General features: G+C 41.5%; 1 protein-coding gene across 1 annotated transcript in view; it reads left to right on the top strand.

Annotated features, from left to right (window-relative positions):
* The window catches only part of LOC308304850 (prolyl 4-hydroxylase subunit alpha-2-like), a gene marked incomplete at its 3' end in the record, with an annotated part of 42,451 nt that overhangs the window by 4,809 nt on the left and 15,995 nt on the right, over window positions 1–21,647 (top strand). The window contains exons 2-6 of the mRNA XM_080749478.1: window positions 8,440–8,545; window positions 10,358–10,454; window positions 11,804–11,955; window positions 15,087–15,224; window positions 20,938–21,180. Of these exons, the coding sequence (XP_080605604.1) occupies window positions 8,458–8,545; window positions 10,358–10,454; window positions 11,804–11,955; window positions 15,087–15,224; window positions 20,938–21,180 (718 nt within the window). The 5' untranslated portion in view covers window positions 8,440–8,457. The remainder of the gene's footprint in view (window positions 1–8,439; window positions 8,546–10,357; window positions 10,455–11,803; window positions 11,956–15,086; window positions 15,225–20,937; window positions 21,181–21,647) is intronic.

Here is a 21,647-nt window from a genome sequence, read left to right as displayed (position 1 = left end):
TCCACCACGATATTATCGTGATAAAAAACACTCACGATAATCGTATTGTGGAGATGTAATTTATCGTGATATTGTCCTCCGTCATGCACTGGGATCAATTCACCTTTTATTTGCCCAAGCTGCATATCCGGTACCACTTAAACTCTTTGGTAAAAGTTGCTTATATAAATATACATACTTGATACAGTCTTTTTTTCACTCTCTATCAAATGTCTGCCAAAAAATAGCCGATCTACAAGCTCGCAGCGCGTCTCAAATGTTAGGATAATGGATTTTGATTATTGCGATATTATTGTAAATCGCGATTTCTTTTGTCACAATAATCGTGATATGAAATGTTGATATCGTCCCATCCCTACTCCCTGGTTTCCCCCTGCCTACTGGGCCCAGCCGAACCCGAGCAACAAGCAACCGTCCGGTTGCAGCTGGGGGAGATTAAACCAGCTGAGTAATCTTTTCCTGTGTTCTTAGGCAGAAAACCTGGGTCTTAATGCTTCCCAGAATAAACCGTTACCGCTAACCGTGGGTCCTGATGGCAGTATGGCACAGCAAGGGAGAATGGTAGGTTGGTTTTATGCTGTCCCACCCATATCCTTAATTAGGGTCTGGTCTACAAGGCAGGGAGATGGGCAGGAAGACTTAATTATAGAGAGAGTAAGAAAAGACCACTGCAAACGCTGGGCCTGGATTCACTTTTATAGAAAGGTTGTGATCTGTTTTATTGGAGAGCTGAATGAAATAACTTGGGCTATGCGGTAAAAACATCATTTTGTAAAGAGCTCATTACTTTCAAGGGAGCACACTCAGCACAGCACACATTGAGAAAGGTTTTGTAATTATTAGCCGTCTGCTGTATTGGTCGTGGATTCAGAAATGGTTGTGAACCTGCCCTCTATCCAGGAATGTGATGCCAGAAGAAAGCCTGCGACAACAAACAGGGCTGTATTTTTATTGTTAATGCTAGATGGGTCATTAATGTCCAGGGGGGGGAGGTTTGGCCTTCCTGTACTTAATTGTGGTTCATTTATAATATAGAATGTAATGCAAAGATGGATGGAGATATTTACAGAGTTATGTCCATTGTGTGTCCTTTCACTTCTACTCCCATTGTCCATGTGTCGTTTTGTGGAGCATCTTTCTTCTGTGTTCAAGTTCCACTGGCCTGGCTGTGTGACGTGAAGGAGGTGTAGCATATTCACTGTGTGATATACTGTTGTCTCATTCCAGATTTGATATTTGTCTTTGTAAATGATAAATATTGACTTTAGGAATGTGAGGGTCAGAGGAAATGCTAGTTTTGGTTGATGGAGTTGGAGCACTATTGAAAATGTATTCAAAAGGATAAAAGCACAAACATGCCTGAAGGCTTGTTTCCATTGTGGTCCTTATTAAGGGATAAGACCATAGAATACTGGAAAACCCCTCTCTTTCCTCAAAAAGAAAGAAGGAGGGTTAGCGTATTGGTTGGTATGTATTGGGATGTATGGGATGGAAAGGTTTGCATTCACACTGACATTCTATAACCTGTAAAGCCATTTGACATCCACATGCCATTGTATGTAAAGTCTATTTGGGTTACTAGTCTACTCTGGTCCTCTCCACAGTGTTGTATGTGTGAAATCAGAGAACAGCAATACATTTTATGCTGCACCAAGTCAAACTGGAAAAAATTAGCCTTGTTTTGAGTAAATTCAATTGCTATTTCATACCATACAAGCACACGCACACACGCTAGTAGGCAAGGCATTAAACTGTTGAACTTGGGGTCAGGGAGGACATAGTCTCGCCTCTAAGGAAACTATGCTGCTGTCATGTTGTGATTCATCTGTAAATGCCGGGTGAGTTACATAAGTGAAGGAACGTTCCACTGCAACTAATATTCTTATGTTTAATTTTTAACCACTTACTTTTGTAAGCCCTCTCCAGTATGCATATACTTTGTGGTATAGGACAGAATATCTGCTATGTTTGCTCCATTTCGTTCCATTCAGTTCTGTTCCATTCTGTCCTGTTTCATTAATGCATTCCATACGGCTCCATTCTGTTCTGACAGGCCACACAAGATGGAGATAGGGTTACGTGTTGGAGTCTACTTGTACTGTTTGCCACAACTGTCCCTATCTCGTCTTCCTCCCCTCCCTGTGGACACAGATTACACTACGACCCCATGATGGATATCTGCCTCTTGGAAGCCTATCGCTGAGTCCCTCATGTTCTCTTTAACAAATCGTTGGCAAATAACATGTATTGTCAGAACCAACTAAGTGGATCCTTGGAGAGGTTCCCATTCTCGTAATAGCCCATCTCACTCTCACGGTGTGCTTGGTTTATAGAAAGTCAGGTGATGTTTTGTCAGCAGCTGTCGCATAAATCATATCCAATTCTTAACCCAACTCGAGCAAAGCTTTGACTGTATCATTACCGTAATAACAGATGTTTTGTGATGTGTGTGTGTGTGTGCGCGCGTGTCGTGTGTGCTTATGACAAGCAGCAGTAAGTAGCAATCATTGAGGAATGATGTGGTAAAACATAGTTGGATTTCAACAATGTAGTGAAAGTTAAGGAATGTGGTTTCACACCTAAAGCCACAATGATTTCTGTCACAGGAGTTGCCCCCCTCCTCCCCCCTTTTCACCTTGATGGCAAGGACCTGACTGCTCCAAGGATAGTGAAATCATCTAGTTAACATTGGGCATGCGACTATCGATGATCTCCTTAGTGATTATTCGATCAATCACCTTTTCAATCAATCGAATAATTGAAAAGTGCGCTTTTTTTTAGAAAAGGAATCTTGTCTTGTGTACAATTATATAGGCTACTAGTACGATAGGATTCCAGTAGAGAATCAGTTGCGCTTCAGAATACTACCATTGTCAGATCCTTTCATCCTTCTGCAGAAGGTGAACTGAGGTTTTGTGGAAGAAAAAAAACATGCAGCTGTTGCTCTGGTCGGAAAAGTTCAATTGATCTTAGATAAACAGTTGAGGAAGAACAGATGGATCCCAGTGGTCTTAAGAGTGTTGAATAGCTGCCATGTGATGATTTCACTGTCTATGTCTGCTATTTATGGAGCTGTTGTCATTGTGAAAACCCATTATTTATGCAGACAGTATCTTTTTAACACTTGAAAACACTGATGATTTGAGAGACTGAGAGCTGGTCCAGGCAACGTGGCAACATGTGTATTATTGCGCTCTTGACAGATAATTAGCTGTAATAAATGTTGCATTAAATAAATCAATGAACACTGGACAGCAGTCCCAATTAATATTTTATTATGTGCCTGGGCTGCCACATAAACATGTTTGTGCTCCCTAAAAAAGGCTGTATAACATAGGAAGAATCCAAGATTGTTGACACATCATTGGGAATCGGATTTGACCTAATTTGGCCATTAATGGCCAATTAACTAGTTATCAAAGGATCAAAAGAGAATGGGGCATTGCCCTGGAAGAGGAGGAGGCGTACATTCTTTGTCCCATAGAGCTTGACGCTGAAAGCAAACAAGATGTAAACGTGTTATATCATTTTAAAGTGCATCATGTTATTATAATAATAATAATAACTTATACTGTATATACATGCACACATACATAAGTAACGAGACAGACAGACTTCGATGTGAAAAGGAGTTTGTTTACCTTCTTCTCATCTTTTCTGTGAACACAGTCGATGAAAGGACTGTCTCCAAACTGGCACACAGCGCATCGAACCAGGAGCTGTCAGACAGACAGGATAGCACACAGACCGGTTGTACTTATTGATGTGGAATCCTGAATCTAGTAGATGGGAGATCATATTTTAATTAGTTTGCCTTTAATTCATTTTAAAATAATTATTTCATGTAAAAATAGTAAAATACAAATAATAAATAGCATGATCTAAAAGCCTCACTGTTTTATATGTTATACTGGATGTATGTTTAATATTTTTAGTTAATTATTACTTGGTCCATGCACTGCTTGCATAGACTGTATAAAGACTGCATGACCCAAAGTCGTGCCCACATCCCTACATGCCATAGCCTTGACGACCTTGCAGGCTTATGCAAAAGCTAAAATGTAATTTAGATTTAGATGCATATTATGTAGACAGATGCCAGGTTCATTTGTAGACCTTGTATATTAGTGTACTGTATATAGTTTCAATGTACAGACTTAGGTCCTAGATTACCATTTCTATGCATTTGTTATTTTTCCTTTCTTATTGATCAGAGCTTCATGTTGCATTCTACAATAGTTACGTTTTTGAAAGGACACTCAGGGATCGAGACCTGCAAGAGAACAAGAAATGAACCAAAACATAAACAACACATTTATCTGTGGTTTTCATCTCCTTCTCTCTCCTCAAGCTGCCGTGAGATGGAACATGGAACATGATGATCATGACATGAACACAGTGCTACGTATGGATGTGTAATAATAATGCCTACCAACAATTGGTTAGCCTCATAGCATTATTGCCTATGTAATTATTTGGCCAAATTGACATTTCTGCCTAACTCTACTTTCCTAACACTGCTGCTTTGTGTGCCTTATTGCCTATTTCCTCAGCCTCTATGAGAATGCTTGTCACATTGTAATATGACTTAATCAGAAAGTGTTTTTAAGGCAGACTATGGCAGATTTCTTTCTTCTTTTTTTGCATGTAACAAGTATTCTGATTCTGCCAGGATGAATCGGTAGAGTTAGGCAGATTTAAAATAAAATAAAATCTGAATTCATTTAAGTTGGTACATGAAAAAAAGGAAAAACGCTCAGAACCTTTACCTCTGCTATTGGACCAATTCTTTCAAAATTCAGATGGCCGTAATTAAGTTGTTGATTCCCATTCACGATGGCCAGATCCACATACTTCTTGACGGCCGGGTCCAGCAAGGAGTAGCTGTTGTTGTGTTGTTGTGTTGCTGCGCTCAGGAGGAGCAATGTGGACACGACAAGTCTCATCTTCTTCTCAGTGCTTCAGTGGAGGAGGAGAACAATGTAGCTGGTCAGACCTCAGACCTTCAGAGGAGGATGTAGACGGTGACGTCAAACTGCAAAGAGCAGCAGACATTTGGCATGTTTTGTCATCATTTTCTCCACAATTGTATCTTGTTGTCACAGTCCAAACTCTGCCTATTGATCCTTCATTGATAGTTTCATCAGTGCTGACTGAGCTCTCTCTATGAAGACATTAGGCCAGGGGACCCATTTGACATGGAAGTGCCATTCTAATTATAAAACCACATCAAAATATATTTATTTTGATTGTCCATATGCATGGCAACCTTTATTATTATATTATCTTCTTCTCCTTTTGAAATATGTTAATTCAAATCAGGATGTAGTGATCATTAGATTCAGAGAAATACAATGAACAATTTAGGTGTTTAGCAGACGCTCAATGAGCAAGGACAGCACAAATGCGTAGAAACAGTCATCTAAAATCGTAGGTAAACCAAGAACCTATTATCAGTCTTACTCTTAACAGTAGAAAAATAAAGTAGAAAAGAAAATGTACATTGGAGCTATACACACTATAGGCCGAGCAATAGCCTCACCCATGTCCCAGACCTCCTTCTACACTGTAAAATCTCTGGACTATATTTCTAAAAGGCAAGTGTCAGCGTTATATTTAGTCACAACATTAGTCATCTTGGCTACTTTTAATCCGACAGCCATGTTGATGTCAACCAGAGCAGAGATGAGAGCGGAGAAGGATTATTTCACCAGGTTGAAAGAAAGAGGACGGACGGACGGACGGACGGACGGACGGACGGACGGACGGACGGACGGACGGGCGGGCGGGCGGGCGGGCGGGCGGGCGGACGGACGGACGGACGGACGGACGGGACAACATAGAAATACCACCTTGGGAGCTGGTGACACTATGAAGCATGCACAGTGACCATCTCATCAGTGGTGTAAATTAACTAAATAGATTTACCTAACTGCTGTACTTAAGTACAATGTTGTGGTATTTGTACTTTAATTGAGTCTTTCCTATTTCCAATACTTCTACTCCACTACATCTCAGAGGCAGATGTTGTACTACAATTATTGGACAACTTCAGTTACAAGTTACTTTGTAGATTTGGTTTATTATTACAAAACACAAACTAACCACTTCAGCACCCATTTGAAAAGTATTTCTACATTGCAATATTGATACCTTTACTTAAGTAAAACACTCTAGTACCTTTTCCACCACTGGTGCTCATCAGACTTGATACATTAGACCTTTTGTCAGCCTTCTGATTGGTCCCTGAGACTCCCTGACTGGCCAACCAGAAAAAACATTCACTTTTTGCTATCGGGGGTGGAGTTTGTGCAGTGGAGAATGTTGCTTCAGCCTTTCAAAAACTGTCCGCAGTGCGGAGCACGGCAATCGCCCGGTACGGCCGCGGCAGTAGGGGGCGATCTCGCTCATCATAATGAATAAGCTTCAACAAACTAGTTCACATGGACCTTATCAATGGTCTAACTAGTTACGATTGGGTACATATATTTTAAATGGGCAGAATTACGTGTATGTGAGGAGAACAGATTATAGTTCTCCTCTTCCTACCCAAGATTCAATGCGCTTTCTATTGCTATTTCTATTCTCTCTCTGATCCAGAGGATTAAACTAATTAAAACATATATTTTCGGGGGGAAACTACTGTTTTGCTATGTAATTACTGTACCCTTTTCTTCCCTTTTTATTAATATCACGTAGATGTGTTTTTTTTGGTACTTTATATAGCTGTAATGAGGCTATGAACAAAAAAAAATCCTATCCACTTCCACTATAAAAGAATCTGCAATAGTGATTCTGTCCCACTGGGATTAAACACATTAAAACATATATTTTCGGGGAAACCCCCTGTTTTGCAATGTAACTACTGTACCTTTGTCTTCCCTTTTTATTAATATCACCTAGATGTTTTTCCTTTGGTACTTTATATAGCTGTAATGAGGCTATGAAAACATAAAAAAATCCCATTCACTGCCACTATAAAAACAATCTGCCCAGGGAAAATGTCCCATCATAGTAACAGGGCAGAATGGGGCGGGATTTGCAAACTAGTCTATTGACAGACTGGTTTGTGATTCCCTCTCATTCTGACAGTGCATTTGTCTCCCAACCCCCCCCTCCCCCCAGGTTTGGCAGCGATTACATTGTCTCCGCTTTGTTCTTTTCCTGTAACAATCGCAGCATTGAGGTTATTGAGACAAAGTGTCTCAGTCCGCTAATGAGCCATATTTAGATGGGAGCTAATGTGGAAACTATGAAACAGGCCACGTCTTTACAAGGTCTGTTGATTCTGGGAGGAAATGCATCGTCATCCAGAAGCTTGCCTGTTTAGGATTTGGAAGTGTGGTTGTCTGATTGAAGATGTAGTATAGTATGTGACATCAGCAGCAGCCTGCTAGACAAATTAGAGTGTGCATGAAAAGCCATATGACTGGAATATGAACAAGCGCGGAGCCCTGTTGTCATGTCAGTCAGAGAGTTTAACCCATTTAGGCCTAGAATTATTTAATGCTTTAACTATTGAAAAATAGCAGATATGCAAGCTCTCAGCTTGTAGATCTGCTATTTTTGAAAAATAATGCAAACATTTGTAACTCAAATATTTGCTTCTAGGGGTCCCTGGAACAACATATTTTGAGATGGGGGTCCACAAATAAATGTCATTTTGGGGGTCCTTAACATGAAAAAGTTTGAGAACCACTGATTTAGAAGAAGGATTTAGAAGACATTTATAGAATCGGGTCAAAAATATTCAAAGACAAAGCACAAATGTTCACGAATTTTCAAAAATAGTAGATCTACAAGCTCGCAGCGCGGCACTCGGTGCCACGCTCTGAGCTTGTATATCTGCTATTTTCTTATAGTTAAAGCATAAAATAATGGTTATAGTGGTTCAAATCTAACATGACACAGATTTGCGTTCAGGTCTAAATGGCTTTTAAAGTACCTACGGCCAACATACAACATGAGGCTCTTTGCATGTTATCCCCCTTCTCTTCCCGTCTCTCTCTCACTGTCACTATTGGAAATAAAGCATAAATGCTGCAAATAATATATATATATTCTTTTAGCTGAATTTGTTATAATGTTTTAAAATATTTATTTGGGGGCTTTTTATGCCTTTATTGATAGGACAGCAGACTGACAGGAAACGGGGAGAGAGATGGGTTGTTGGGATCGGGATTCGAATCCACAACACACTGTCAGGCTGGCATTGCAGCCGTGGGTGCCCGGACCACCAAGCTAGCGGCCCGGGGCTGAATTTTACGTTTTTAATTTCGCAGACCAAAAATATCATTTTTGTATATACTGTTAAACACACTGTCTTATTGATCCTCACACAGTCCTGTATAAACTGCCGTTCAAAGGTCAGTAGATCAGTATTCAGGATGGAGTGTTGTTGTCCTTTGTGGCCTCATGTGTCTGTGTCTGTAATTACAGGTGATCACAGGAAGCAGAATGAGGAGGTTCTTGTCTCTCGTCGTCTCCTGGGCTGTGCTCTGCTGCTGCAGCTGGACTGTACAGGCGGATGTCTTCACCTCCATAGGTAGGCCTCTGAATACAGTAGAGAAAGGTATCTGCAATGAAGCAGACAGCCCGCAACACTCCGTGGCCAAATACATGCAATTTTGGGGGTCCTTGACATGAAAAAGTTTGAGAAGCACTGATTTTAGAAGAAGGATTTAGAAGACATTCAAAGACTTTCAAAAATAGCAGATCTACAAGCTCGCAGCGTGGCACTCGGTGCCGCGCTGTGAGCTTGTATATCTGCTATTTTTTTTGTAGTTAAAGCATAAAATAATGTTTAAAGTAATAATGCGTAGTAATGCAGTCCAGATCTTAATGGGTCAAACCAGATGGAACAGGCTACTGAATGGTCAGTTCTGTGCAGAACGTGTGGACGCAAAGCGGATATTTATAGTCGAGGAGAAGTCTGAACGTGAGAATCCACTGCACTGTCTTTTGTTGACCAGACTGAGGTTTCAGAGGGAAGGACCTGTCTGGACTTTTCAAAACCAAAGAAGCCTGCAGAATGTGAACGTGGCTCTCTGGGCTCTGTCTGCTCTCTGTAGATGACAAAAACAAATTGAACAGCACCATAGTTTAATTGCCTTTTATGTTTACTTTATAATCTAAAATCTTAACAAGTCCTGCTGTGGAACCAACACTGGTATCCAGTTGCACAGTCGTCTCTTTTTATTAGAACAAGTATTACCCAAGCGAGCCTCAGCAGCCTGCCTCCAGTTGGCTAACACTTATCACTATAGTAGTTTTGGCTACAGCACTGCAGTATCTGTGTGTAAAAGAACACAGCGCTGTGTGATTGTGCTTTCTCCGTGGTGACCACTGTGTTTCCACTGTGTTTCCATGGTATTGTTTACACCACTACGGGCGTCAGCGGTAACCTACTCGTCTCGCTTCAAAGGCTCAAGACTAGTAGCACCCCCAGTGAGAGTATTTTTCTCGCTGGGAAATGCTATACAGTCTGTACCAAGAGGTTTAGGATTCTCAAAGAGAATCTTCGGCATGGAGATTTTCATTCACACCCATAAATACATTTTATAGGCCATGGTGATGGTGCCAAGGGAACGAGGCACTACCACATGAAGCATTCTCGCAGAACTATCACGGTCAATAAATTCTCTCCCTTGTTGGATTATGAACTATAAACAGTGAACATGCAGCTGTCACTGATGCTTTAATCCAGAACAATTTAAATTTGGCAGACACTCCAATGGGATTTTGTGATCTGTACATGCATGATGTGGAAGAAACTATATAACTGCATGTGTATAACCTTTATAATTACCATTAATGATAATACTTATACAATACGTTATGGTATTTGATAGCTTGTAAGAGTCTATAACTCTAGCTGCCTCCGCTAGGTCTGATAGCTGTTGTTTTGGCAAATCCTATCTTGTTCAGCTCGTCCTTGAGGCAGCGACAGTATAACTGTGATCTCTGACTTGTCTACTACTGTAGACTACTTGTCTATCTACTGTACCACTGACATGAGTGTTATTTTTACTTCTCCCCATGATATCATGTACATAAAGCATAACCATCACCACAGAGAATATTGTCTGGTCTCTCCTAATTGCCTAATTATGATTGATCCTGAATTCCACAACAATGATACTATAGCTGTGCCTGTTAATGACATATTTTGTCTTGCTGATCACTTGTGGTTTATACCTCTATTATGACAAAATAATAAACTAACAAACCAGAACACACAACCTTTTTGAGATGAGTTTATCTTCAGTGTCATGTTGGTCACACCGTACTCATTTCTCCCTCTGTCTTTGTGCATCTTTCCCCTCTCTCTCTCTCTTTCTCTCTCTCTCTCTCTCAGGCCAGATGACCGATCTGATCTACACAGAGAAAGAGCTGGTTAAGTCTCTGAAGGAGTACATCAAAGCTGAGGAGTCCAAGCTCGCTGCTGTCAAGAGGTACAGTAGCCTACAAACTCTTTACTGCCATGCCCCCCCCCCCCCCCGTGGGCTGCTCTCTAGACTGACCCTCCCTAAGAGAGTCTCAGTGTACTCAGAACCAGGGCTCCGTCCAGACTGCGGCCAAAATGCTGGTCTCCAGAGTGCATCCATGTACCCAACAATCAGTCCAGTGCAACTCAAATATTTCATTGGACCAGTGCACCTTAACATTTAGCAGGTCTGTACAGTATGTGTGGGTGCACCTTAATCATATGCTGGTGCACCTACTGTATATGGGTTAGGATCACCCAGTGCAACCAACTATCAAGTTAGTCTGGAGCCCTGACATGATTGGCAAGTATAACCGTATTCCATTAACACATTACTTACTTCTAATATGGGACACACACTGCTATTTCCGCTACAAGGCAATGCTGATCTGCACCAGGCTTTAGGTAGCTGAGAAGGGGTTTGTTGAACCTCTTTACTTCAAAACTAGAAAGCCATCAGAATATCTATAATACTTCTAAACAATCAGAACAAGGCGTCAGTGGCTCAAGAGGTAGAGTGGCCGGTACCCGGTTGTAAGTGTCCTTGAGCAAGACACATAACTGCTCATGATCATCATGTTGGCGGTGCCTTCCATGCTGTCTGTGTAATACAGGCACTATATAAATGCATCATTTACCAACTTTAAACTCCCCTGAAGATTTTAGGTTTGTAACTAATAAACTCTGCTCTCTGCGTTTAATCACTGATGTCACTTGGGCTGCAGTTGGACTACAAATCAGTTTGTCCCCAGAGGGGCAATTGCTTGTGCAGCAGTAAAAACTGTAATAATATAAGATCAAACACCCAAGGCAACTAAATACTGTCATCATAAAAAGTTATAACATAGAGTACTTGTAAAAACACATGCTCTTGTGCTTACTTTTTATTTGATTACATTTGTATTGTGTTTTATTACTTGGACATTTATACTTTGACAGTTTATAACGCCATGCTTTTGATTCCCTCTTAATTTCTCTGCCTGTCTCTCGCTCGAGTGACAATGTTTTTTTCCTCTTATCTATATTTTTAATAGAAGTGTTAAGTCATAGCTAAAAGAGAATCAGCAATAACATGCATAAGGCACCCGAAAGTAACAAATCTCCCTCTTCATTATGTTCGCCACTTCCTTGTTCTCTTTCCTTGTCCCCTCCCTCTTTTTAAATGTTTCTAGTTACTTTAGATTATTTCGTTTTTCACTTGAGAAAAAGTTCATTATATTGTGACTTACTGTACATAGACTATGTCCAGTCATAATAAGCTCAGACAACTGGTATAAACACAGCATCGGACTAATCCAGACGTGTCGTGTCTCTCAGCTGGGCCAACAGAATGGACTCCCTGACCAGATTGTCCACCTCAGACCCAGAAGGCTACCTGGCTCATCCTGTCAACGCCTACAAGCTGATGAAGAGACTCAACACGGAGTGGTCTGAGCTGGAGACCCTGGTGCTGCAGGACCCCTCTGACGGTATGGAGAACAGCAGTGTGCTTTATGTATTATTACTAACCTTGTGTCCAGTTGCTCCTCTGTGTCTCTCTGCTCCTAAACGGTCCCTTGGTACCCATCACACTACTTTGCTGGTGAACCTCCCTTTCTCTGGAACCATCTTCCCTTAGTTCTAAAAATGCAGAGTCCGTCACTTCTGAGTAGTTTGGTTTTAACTCATTGCATGCCAGGCCCGATAGTCCCGAGATTATTTCAATGTCTTTCCCTGCCAGGCCCGATAGTCCCGAGAATTTCCGCCATTTTGAAGGGAAAAAAAAAAAAAAATTCAAAAAAATCTTTTTTTCAAAAAAAATTTCTGACCCCAAAAAATGTAGTAGGCATGATAGAAATCGCGAAATTGCATGTTTAACCCCCATAGCAACCCCATCTATCAAACATGGCAGCCATCTTTGTTTACATTTTAGGAAAACATAATGGCTTCTATCTCATGAATGCCTGAACGGATTTCCATTCAGATTTTTTTGTTTGAAAGCTGTGAGCAATGTGGACACACGTGGTGCATTATCTAGGCATGGGTGTGCATGATCCGTGCACTATGAATTACATGGAAGTCTATGGAGACTGGAGGCATGGTAGAGTACGAAGGTATTGTTAAATGGCGGGGAATGTGTTAATATTGTTTTATTGAGTTTTTTTTTTTTTCTGTTTGAGATTTTTATGGTTATTGAGAAAGATGTTTTATGTCAGGGTAAAATAAGTTGTTGGTTTTGGGTGACTCAAGACAGTGTTGTCAGTGCCTGGGAAGTTGATGGTCAAGAAATTCCACAGAAAAGGGAGTTCCAATCTCAAGAGGAGGTCAGCACCAGATTGCCTGGTTGAGTCATCATTAGTAAGAAATGTGCACATAACCGCACGTGTTGTGTCTGCTCACTCATAAATTACCAGTAAGACTCCCTAATCGGGAGATAAGCGACCGTCACGTCGCATACACAAACTTTAGAAGGCAATGGTAGCAAACCAGGAGGGAATATGGGAAATGGGACAGATCCATGTTGATGACATGACTTTAGAGATACTGTGTATGGCTTTGCGTGATTTTAGGGCGAAATCTGTTGGAGCAGTGTCCAAAAATGTGTTTTGCAAAGATCAGCCTGATGGTGGCGCTAGAAGAGGGCCATGTGAGAAATGAGGGGTGAGGTTATGATTTGCCTTCCAAGGAGTGTGTGTGCAAAGTTTGGCTTCGATAGGGCCAACAGTGACGGAGATAAGAGTAGGGACAAAAGTGTGACGTGACGGACAGATGGAGAGACAGTCGGTGGAGCTTTTCATAGTAACTTGCGACCTAACGGTCGCAACAAATCAGTATATCAGTTAAAATCTGTTTAACTCATTTGCTGCTATGGCCGAGGAGCCCGAAAAAATCCCGATGTACTGCCCTGCCATGCCCGAGGAACCTGAAAAAAAAATGTACCCCAAAAAATGTAGTAGGCATGATAGCAATCGCGAAATTGCATGTTTAACCCCCATAGCAACCCCATCTTTCAAACATGGCAGCCATCTTTGTTTACATTTTAGGAAAACATAATGGCTGCTATCTCATGAATGCCTGAACAGATTTTTTTGTTTGAAAGCTGTGAGCAATGTGGACACACGTGGTGCATTATCTAGGCATGGGTGTGCATGATCCGTGCACTATGAATTACATGGAAGTCTATGGAGACAGGGGCATATGATATGAGAGTACGAAGGTATTGTTAAATGGCAGCAAATGAGTTAATATGGAGGGTGGGACAAAGACAAAAAAACGTTGGCCTGGTCGGCTTGAAACGTTCTGAAGGCCAGAACAGAACCTCTGCCCCAAATCTTGGCCTGTTATAGCTCCACCAGGAGACAATTTTTGCTAAACAAAACGTCTTTATATTACTCCTACAAATTTCATCCAAACATCACGTCAATCGGTACACATTATCTCTATAATCATGTGATCAAGACGGATTTGCCCGATTTGTCATATTTCATCCTGATTGGCTTCCAAAGTTTTCCCGTTTTGAGGCAGAGACCTGCATGTGCTCAAGTTTTTCTAGTTTAATTTAAAGCTTTTTCCCCACACACCACACTTAGTAATTCAAACATTTTCTTAAATTATAAAGCATTATGACTACAATTATACAGTGTTACTTATAAGCAGAGTATTTATAATACATGTTTAAATGCATTGTAGACATGGAATGCATTGCAGTGTTAGCAAAAATCTTAGCCTATTCTTTTGTTTTGGTCCCTGGTTCACAATCAATGAAAACCCCACACTTGTCAAAGGTTGTCCAAACTGTGGGTTAAATTGTGTTGTGTTGTGTTTGTGTGAGCAAAGATGAGTTTGCTGGCACTCTATAACAGGAGATCAGACATGAACCTATTTGAGAAGCTGAGATTGTCAGTCTTGTATTTGATAGGAAGAGTGTGTCTAAGTGAAGTAATAGTCCAGCTGTGTTTGCAGTCCTATACCTGTGCACACAAGTTGGCGACCTTATCAGTTGCCAGCACCTTAACACAGCAGTCAGTGAGTGTGTGAACGAGCGAGCGAATGAGTGAGCCAGCATGCGCACGTGCGTGCGTGCGTGCATGATTAAGCTCAAGGTTTTATCGTTTCAAGCAACTTGTGTGCACAATGTAGCTCTGAGATTGTAAAGGTAAAATGGACCCGAATGGATACATTTTTATTTACACTGAGGATATTTCCGTGTATGCATTTTGTGCAGGTGAGATTGTGTCACATAATGGTTTGTACAGTATGTGTGTGTGAGAGACTGAGAGTCTAAGAGAGAGTCCACATGTGCAACGTGTCCTTGCTGTGTGTGCACGCGCGCGTGTGTGTGTTTGTGTATGGACCTACCAACATCTGTGGAGTGTCGAGATGGAGATGGATTGGATCTAAGAGGAATGTGGAGGAGTCCTCTTGTGGAAATGTTTCTAGCTTGGCCTATTTGTTATTATTATTCACTTGTGATCCATCACACTGGGAACTAAACTTGCATCCTGTCCTGTCTGAACAACAAAGACAACTTAAATAGCTTGGTAGTTGATTAGATTTTCTTTCTTTCTTGTAAGCAAATTAAGTTATACAGTACCATCCTTCTCTATTTGTGTCCCTCCAGGTTTTATCTCCAACATGTCTGCACACAAGCAGTACTTCCCGGACGAGGAGGATGAGAAGGGTGCAGCCAAGGCACTCATGCGACTCCAGGACACGTACAAACTGGACTCGGAGACCTTCTCCAAGGGGAAGCTGCCAGGTATGTCCCTGGGTGGGATGTGTGGGTGTGTGTGCCCTGGACACTGTCCAGCTGCGTTTTTAATGTTGTGCTTGAGAGTGTGCGTTGTAGGGCGTATAAGAAAAAGTGTGAATGGCATATTGACACACTGTATTCCTACAAATCCTAACCTGCCCACGATGTGCCTTTTAAGAAAAGTAGAGCAAACTAAATGTCAGATTTTTTTCCCTTCCTTCTACCATACTGGGGGTTGGATTATACAGATACTGGGCTGTTTTTTTCCACGTGTAACACACACACACACACACACACACACACACACACACACACGCACACACGCACACACACACGCACACTCACACAAAGGTGCCCTTCAGCAATGGCCAATGATTGTAAAGTGATACAGAAAGTTTGAATGGTGCAAAAAGCTATCATTCAAGCCTCCAACAGGCCTGTATTGTTCCGTAGCTGCACCAAAAACGGGATATCATTGCAAAAACCCTCTACATATCACGTGTTTTTCTTCTCAAGAGTCAAATAGCACGACACATAATCTCAGGGTGTTACAATGTCCTAACATCAGTGAGGAAGACATTATATGGCTGCTTATAGCTAACCTTTATATTTACCATCACCATCATATTTACCAAATAGCTGATCTACAAGCTCACAACGTGTCGATGTAGATCGCCTATTTGAAGTGTTTAAAAAAAAAAAAGGCAACGAATTTGACGGATAACGGAAATATAGCTGTATGTGTCTCCGCTAGACCTGATAGCTCTGGTTTTGGTACAACCTATCTTTTTATGGTTCAGTTTGTCCTTGAAGCAGCTACAGTATACTGTACACTAATCCCTGTGCCTCTGGCAGAATTACCGTACCACTGAGTGTTATTGTACTTCTTCCTAAGGCGCTGTACAGACATTTGCGTGAAACATCTTCTCCGTATCGTCTGAGAATGGCCACTGGGGGCGCCGTACTAATGCATTGTCAATGGAAGGTTGTTTGGTGTTTTGTCCTTGCCGTGTCTCTTGGCCAAAAGACAGGCTGCGGTTGAGCTTGAGACACGGCAACGACAAAAAACCAAACAACCTTCCATTGACAATGCATTAGTACGGCGTTCCCAGTGGCCATTCTCAGACGATACGGAGAAGATGTTTCACGCATATGTGTGAGTCCAGCCTAAGATATCATCTACATAAAGCACAACAATTTACTACCTAGAATTCACCTAGAGTTCACTGTCACAGTGCACTAGTGACTCCTACTAGTTCAGCAGGGGTATGCATCTATGAGGAATTGCGTGTCCCTCCACATGTGTTGTGTCCATGGGTCATCAATATGTCCATACACTGACAAATGTGTCCATGGCAAAGACTTGGCCTCGTCCATGGAAAACTTTAGATTTTCTGTTTTAAACACCATTAACATGTTCTTATTCTTATTTGGCAGGTGATGTCATGTGTCTCAGAGGAGACATGCTTGCCAAAACCATCCCTGGAACTAACCAACAGGGTTTAGCAGTAACGGAGATTTTGGGAACTAGCATAACATGACTAAAATGGGGGGAAAGGGGTTAAATTAAAACCAAAACATTTAGATTTTTTCTTTCTTTTTTTCATCCTTCCTGGGGTTTTTCTGCCTTCCTTTTTTTTTATCAAAGGACAGGCGCTGTAATTTAGTTTACTGTTAAATCCTTTTGAGACTGCAGGGCTCCAGATAACTTTTTGGTTGCACTGTTGCGCATTTAGGTGCACCCAAGATTTTAGGTAATTATGTATAATGTGAAACAAAAATGTCACACTTGACACATTTACGGTCGCGTTTGTGACCAATGAGCCTTGAAGACTATACAAATAGAGTTGAGTCTGACTTTGGTGCCACAGCAGTGTTTTCGTCAACTAAAACTATGGTGAAAAATGTTCATCGACTCCCTTTTTTCACTGACGAAAACTAAATAAAAACTTAACTATGATGACTGAAACTATGACTAAATATAATGACAATTTTGTAAATAAATAAAAACTAGACTAAAATGTTATTTAGAGACTTGTGGAGAAGAGATCCAGTAGAACTAAAAAGACAAGTCAGTGTGGTTGTGCTCTGAAAATGGCAGATCCACAAGCTCACAATCAACTGTAGATTTAGGGTTGATTCATACTCCACTTTTAGAGCCTAATTTATTTCGGCGCCATATCATAGTTTAGACAGAGCCGAACCGAAATAAATTAGGCTCTAAAAATGGAGTATGAATCGACCCTTAGTCGACTAAAATCCTATGTAGCGGGGCTGTTAAGGAGAACAATACTTCAGTTCTGGAAAGAAGCACCACAATTTTACAGAGTGTACCTCTTGGGTCATTCTTTAGAAAAATCACATTAGACACTTAATTTTCAAAATGTCCGCCAGTTTTAAAGATGGCCGCCTTTTCGGATATGTTTTACAGTACGCCAGCCAGTTAATATCGAATTTTCATAATATTAGAGTTGTTTTGTAGGTTTTAAAACATCCTGAGTTCATTTATTACACTTTTAAAGCAGCCAGAATAACCTTTCTGACTTTTGGTTGGGGTCTTTCCTCACCTGGGACCCCCCAGACAGACCCCTGAGCCTATTTCAGTAATCGCTCTGCTCCTGCACCAGAACAATGTTAAATTAGATCTGAAATATGCTCTGAAATAAAAAATGACTAGTAGCAAATAACAGAGGTCTTCCACGGGGGGTCCGGGACCCCTGGGGGGGTCCTCAGAGCTATTACAGGGGGCCTGCCAAATCTCGATGAGATCTTTTTTTTTTTCTTTTTTTTTTTACATTTGAAACTTTGAATGTTTTTATGTATCCTGGTTTTATGTATTGTACTTTGATGGTTTATTAGTATTCTCAGTATTATTTATAATGTTTTTTGTGTTAAAACAGTTATGGTTGACAGCTGTTACTGCAGGGATTGCAATAATGAAGGTATTGCAACTTTTCACTTTGGGTGCAGAACAACATTTCCATTTATTGCACTGCACTCACACTGACAACACATACACACACACACACACACACACACACACACACACACACACACACACACACACACACACACACACACACACACACACACACATTTTAACCATTTATTTATGTCCACACAAAGGAGATGCATACAAGGACACAAATAGTATAGGTGCAGTAGAGTAACATTTACAAAATCATGGCATTATGTCTTCATGATACAATAGCAAGGCACTTGGTACTCTACGGGTATAAGTAACAGCGTCTCCGCCATATGTGGCGGCTGCCGATTATAGCGGAGACGGAACAATACTTTGCCAGCCTTTTTGCCTCTTTTTTAGGCACTCCAAGTTGTTGAAACCCTCTAACAACCAGCCTGTGGGTATGTCCTAGGCTGCCAAATATGAAAACAAATAGTCTGCACCTGTACCCCAGCTCTGAGATCGTATTTAGGAGAGGTTGGTATTTAATGACCTTGGTCATGAAAGCTTCCTCTAGGCTAGGGTCAAAGGTGCAGGCCATCTCCAATACAGACACTTCCCTGGACTCTTCATCAACCACAACAACATCTGGTGTATTAGCTGTCAAAGATGCAAACATTTCCAAGTTATCACAGAGATGAAACATGGATGGAATGACACGGGAATGTTTGCACACACACACACACACACACACACACACACACACACACACACACACACACACACACACACCTCTTTGTTATTGTCACCCCAAAACCCTCACCTTATCCTCTTATAGAGCCCATGGTTAATTACGCCCAAAGAGATTCACTACACTACAGTAATTTCAGACATGCAGGATATATTCGTCTTCATCATCATCATCATCTTCAATGTCCAACCTAATAGTGTTGACACAGTCTCCACCATAGCATAGAGTGAAAGGCAGGTTATTTGAGCAGCTGCACCGTCCCTTACAACCTGCTTTGCAGACACATTTGATGGGCTCAAGTACTGCCTTTGGAGCAGGGAGAGCAAGAAAACTGAAACCTGGAATATACCCTCCACTCTCTGAATTCCATCTATTTTCTTCGATTGGTGGAAGCACAGGGAAATTTGTCAGGTATGATTTATCCTGCATTGTGACGGAGTTGGCACGGAGGTAATGTGGTAGCAGTGCAGCACGAGTTGGAGGTAGCATCTCACCCTCCAAGTTATTTGACAGAAATAGTTCCCATCTGAGTAATCCCAGGGTTGTTGGACCTTTTGAACTGTAAACATGGCATGCAAAATGTTCGGACTGCAATGTTGATGGAAGCTCACAATTTATAAGCTCAGGAGGAATGGCCAATGACCTTGCCAAGGTCCTTGAAGCGGTTAGTGGCTTGGTCATCATCATCATCATCAAGTAGGCATTGACCCATGTCTTTTTGGTGATTCCAACAAATGTTCTTCCCCAGTCAACACCTGAAAAACGCAAAGGAACCCTTGACATTTGTAACATCAACTTGAACTCACTCGAATATATCAATTTCCTTTTTTTGTACCGGAGGCAAGGACTTGATAAGGAATCGGGGTATCAGCCTCTTCATGTGTTTGCACTTCCTCAAAATCATGTCCCTTGATGAAGGTATCGTATTATGATGCCTACTTCGTCATACCTGACAAATTGCCCTGAGCTTCCATCAATTGAAAAAATAGATGGAATTCAGAGAGTGGAGGGTATGTTCCAGTCAGGTTTCTTGCCATCCCTGCTGCAAAGGCAAAGCTCATCAAATGTGTTTGCAAAGCAGGTTACAAGGGACGGTGCAGCTGCTCAAACAATAACCTGCCTTGCACTCTCCTCCCTGCAAATGATATAGTGGAAACTGTCAACATTATTAGGGAGGACATGTATAGTAGTGAATTTCTTTGGGTACAATTGACCGTGAGCTCTTTAAGAGGATAGGGTGCGGGTTTTGGGGTGACGATAACAAAGAGGTGTGTGTGTTGTGTTGTCAGTGTTAGTGCAATGCAATAAATGGACATGTTAGACTGTGCGCCCAAAGTGAGAAGTTGCAATACCTTAATTCTTGCAATACCTGTGAACCTGTCTGTCTAACACACACATGTTATAAATAATACTGAGAATACTAATAAAAACAGTTTCAAATGTAAAAATATATATACATATAAAAAAAAGGAACTTCCCCATCAAGATTCGGCAGGCCTCCTGTAGTAACTCTGAGGACCCCCTAGGGGTCCGGGACCCCTGTGGAAGACCCCTGGGTATTTGCTACTACTCATTTTTGCTTTCAGAGCCCAGTTACAACAACTTTAATGCTTCAGTTATGATCTAATTTAACATTGCTCTGGAGCAGGAGCAAAGCGACTACTCAGATAAGCTCAGGGGTCTGTTTGGGGGGTCCCAGGTGAGGAAAGACCCCAACCAAAAGTCAGAAAAGTTATTCTGGCTGCTTTAAAAGAGTAATAAATGAACTCACGATGTTTTAAAACCTACAAAACAACTCTAATATTATGAAAATCGGACATTAACTGGCTGGCGTACTGTTCAGAGGCAGCCATCTTGGAAACATGGCAGCCATTTTGATTTTTCAGTGTCTAACGTGTTTTATCATAGGAACAACCCCTAAGGAGTACTTGTGAAAAGTTTTAGGTTTCTTTCCACTTGTGAAGTATTTTAGTGCAAAAATGCATTTACCTGCCCCGCTAATGATGTCATTTTATTCAAAAAGAAAATTCTAAAACAAAATCGAAATTTCCTTGGTGCCACAGGCGTCCACTCCAACGTTTTCCTGACGGCAGACGACTGCTTCCACATGGGCAGGACGGCGTACAACGACGCCGACTACTACCACGCCGTGCTGTGGTTCCAGCAGGCGCTGCGGCAGCTCGACGAGGGCGAGGAGGGCACCACGGCGTCCAAGGCCGACACGCTCGACTACCTCAGCTACTCTGTCTACCAGATGGAGGACCTGCCCAGGGCCATAGAGCTCACCCGCCGCCTGGTGGCCATAGGTATTATTAGGCCAGAGAGAGAGATGTGGGGGGCCAGACAGTCCGTGCCTTCCCACGTGGACATTTTGGTTCTTATTAGAGTGTTAATAATCTGTTGTCACCCTCACTCACCACCTCTTTCCCATCTCTGTCTCTCGGGATATGGGTCTCCTCTGTCTCCCTCTGTCTTGCTGTCTCTCTTTCCCTTCCCCCTTTCTTATTTTAATCCCATCCTGTTTAAGGTCCACTGAGGACAAATGTTCCTTCTATGCAAGGACCTTCTGTGCACTCATAAAGAAGGGTACAGGTTGACCACATTCCGCTGGCACAGAAACACTAACATAATAATATACGTGAAGGAAGAATAAATAAATATAAGTGTTATATGTACCAACCTCGGTCATTTAACCACGTTAACCCTGGCGTCCCTCATTTTGGTATGTCTTTATAGCCAAACATTCTCAAAAATAGCGTAGCGTATTATATTA

This window comes from Nannobrachium achirus (assembly GCF_963921795.1).
Source record: "Nannobrachium achirus genome assembly, chromosome: 19".
NCBI classification, from domain to species: Eukaryota; Metazoa; Chordata; class Actinopteri; order Myctophiformes; family Myctophidae; genus Nannobrachium; species Nannobrachium achirus.
Note: the sequence above shows the minus strand (reverse complement) of the source record. Positions and strands in the feature narration are given on the sequence as shown.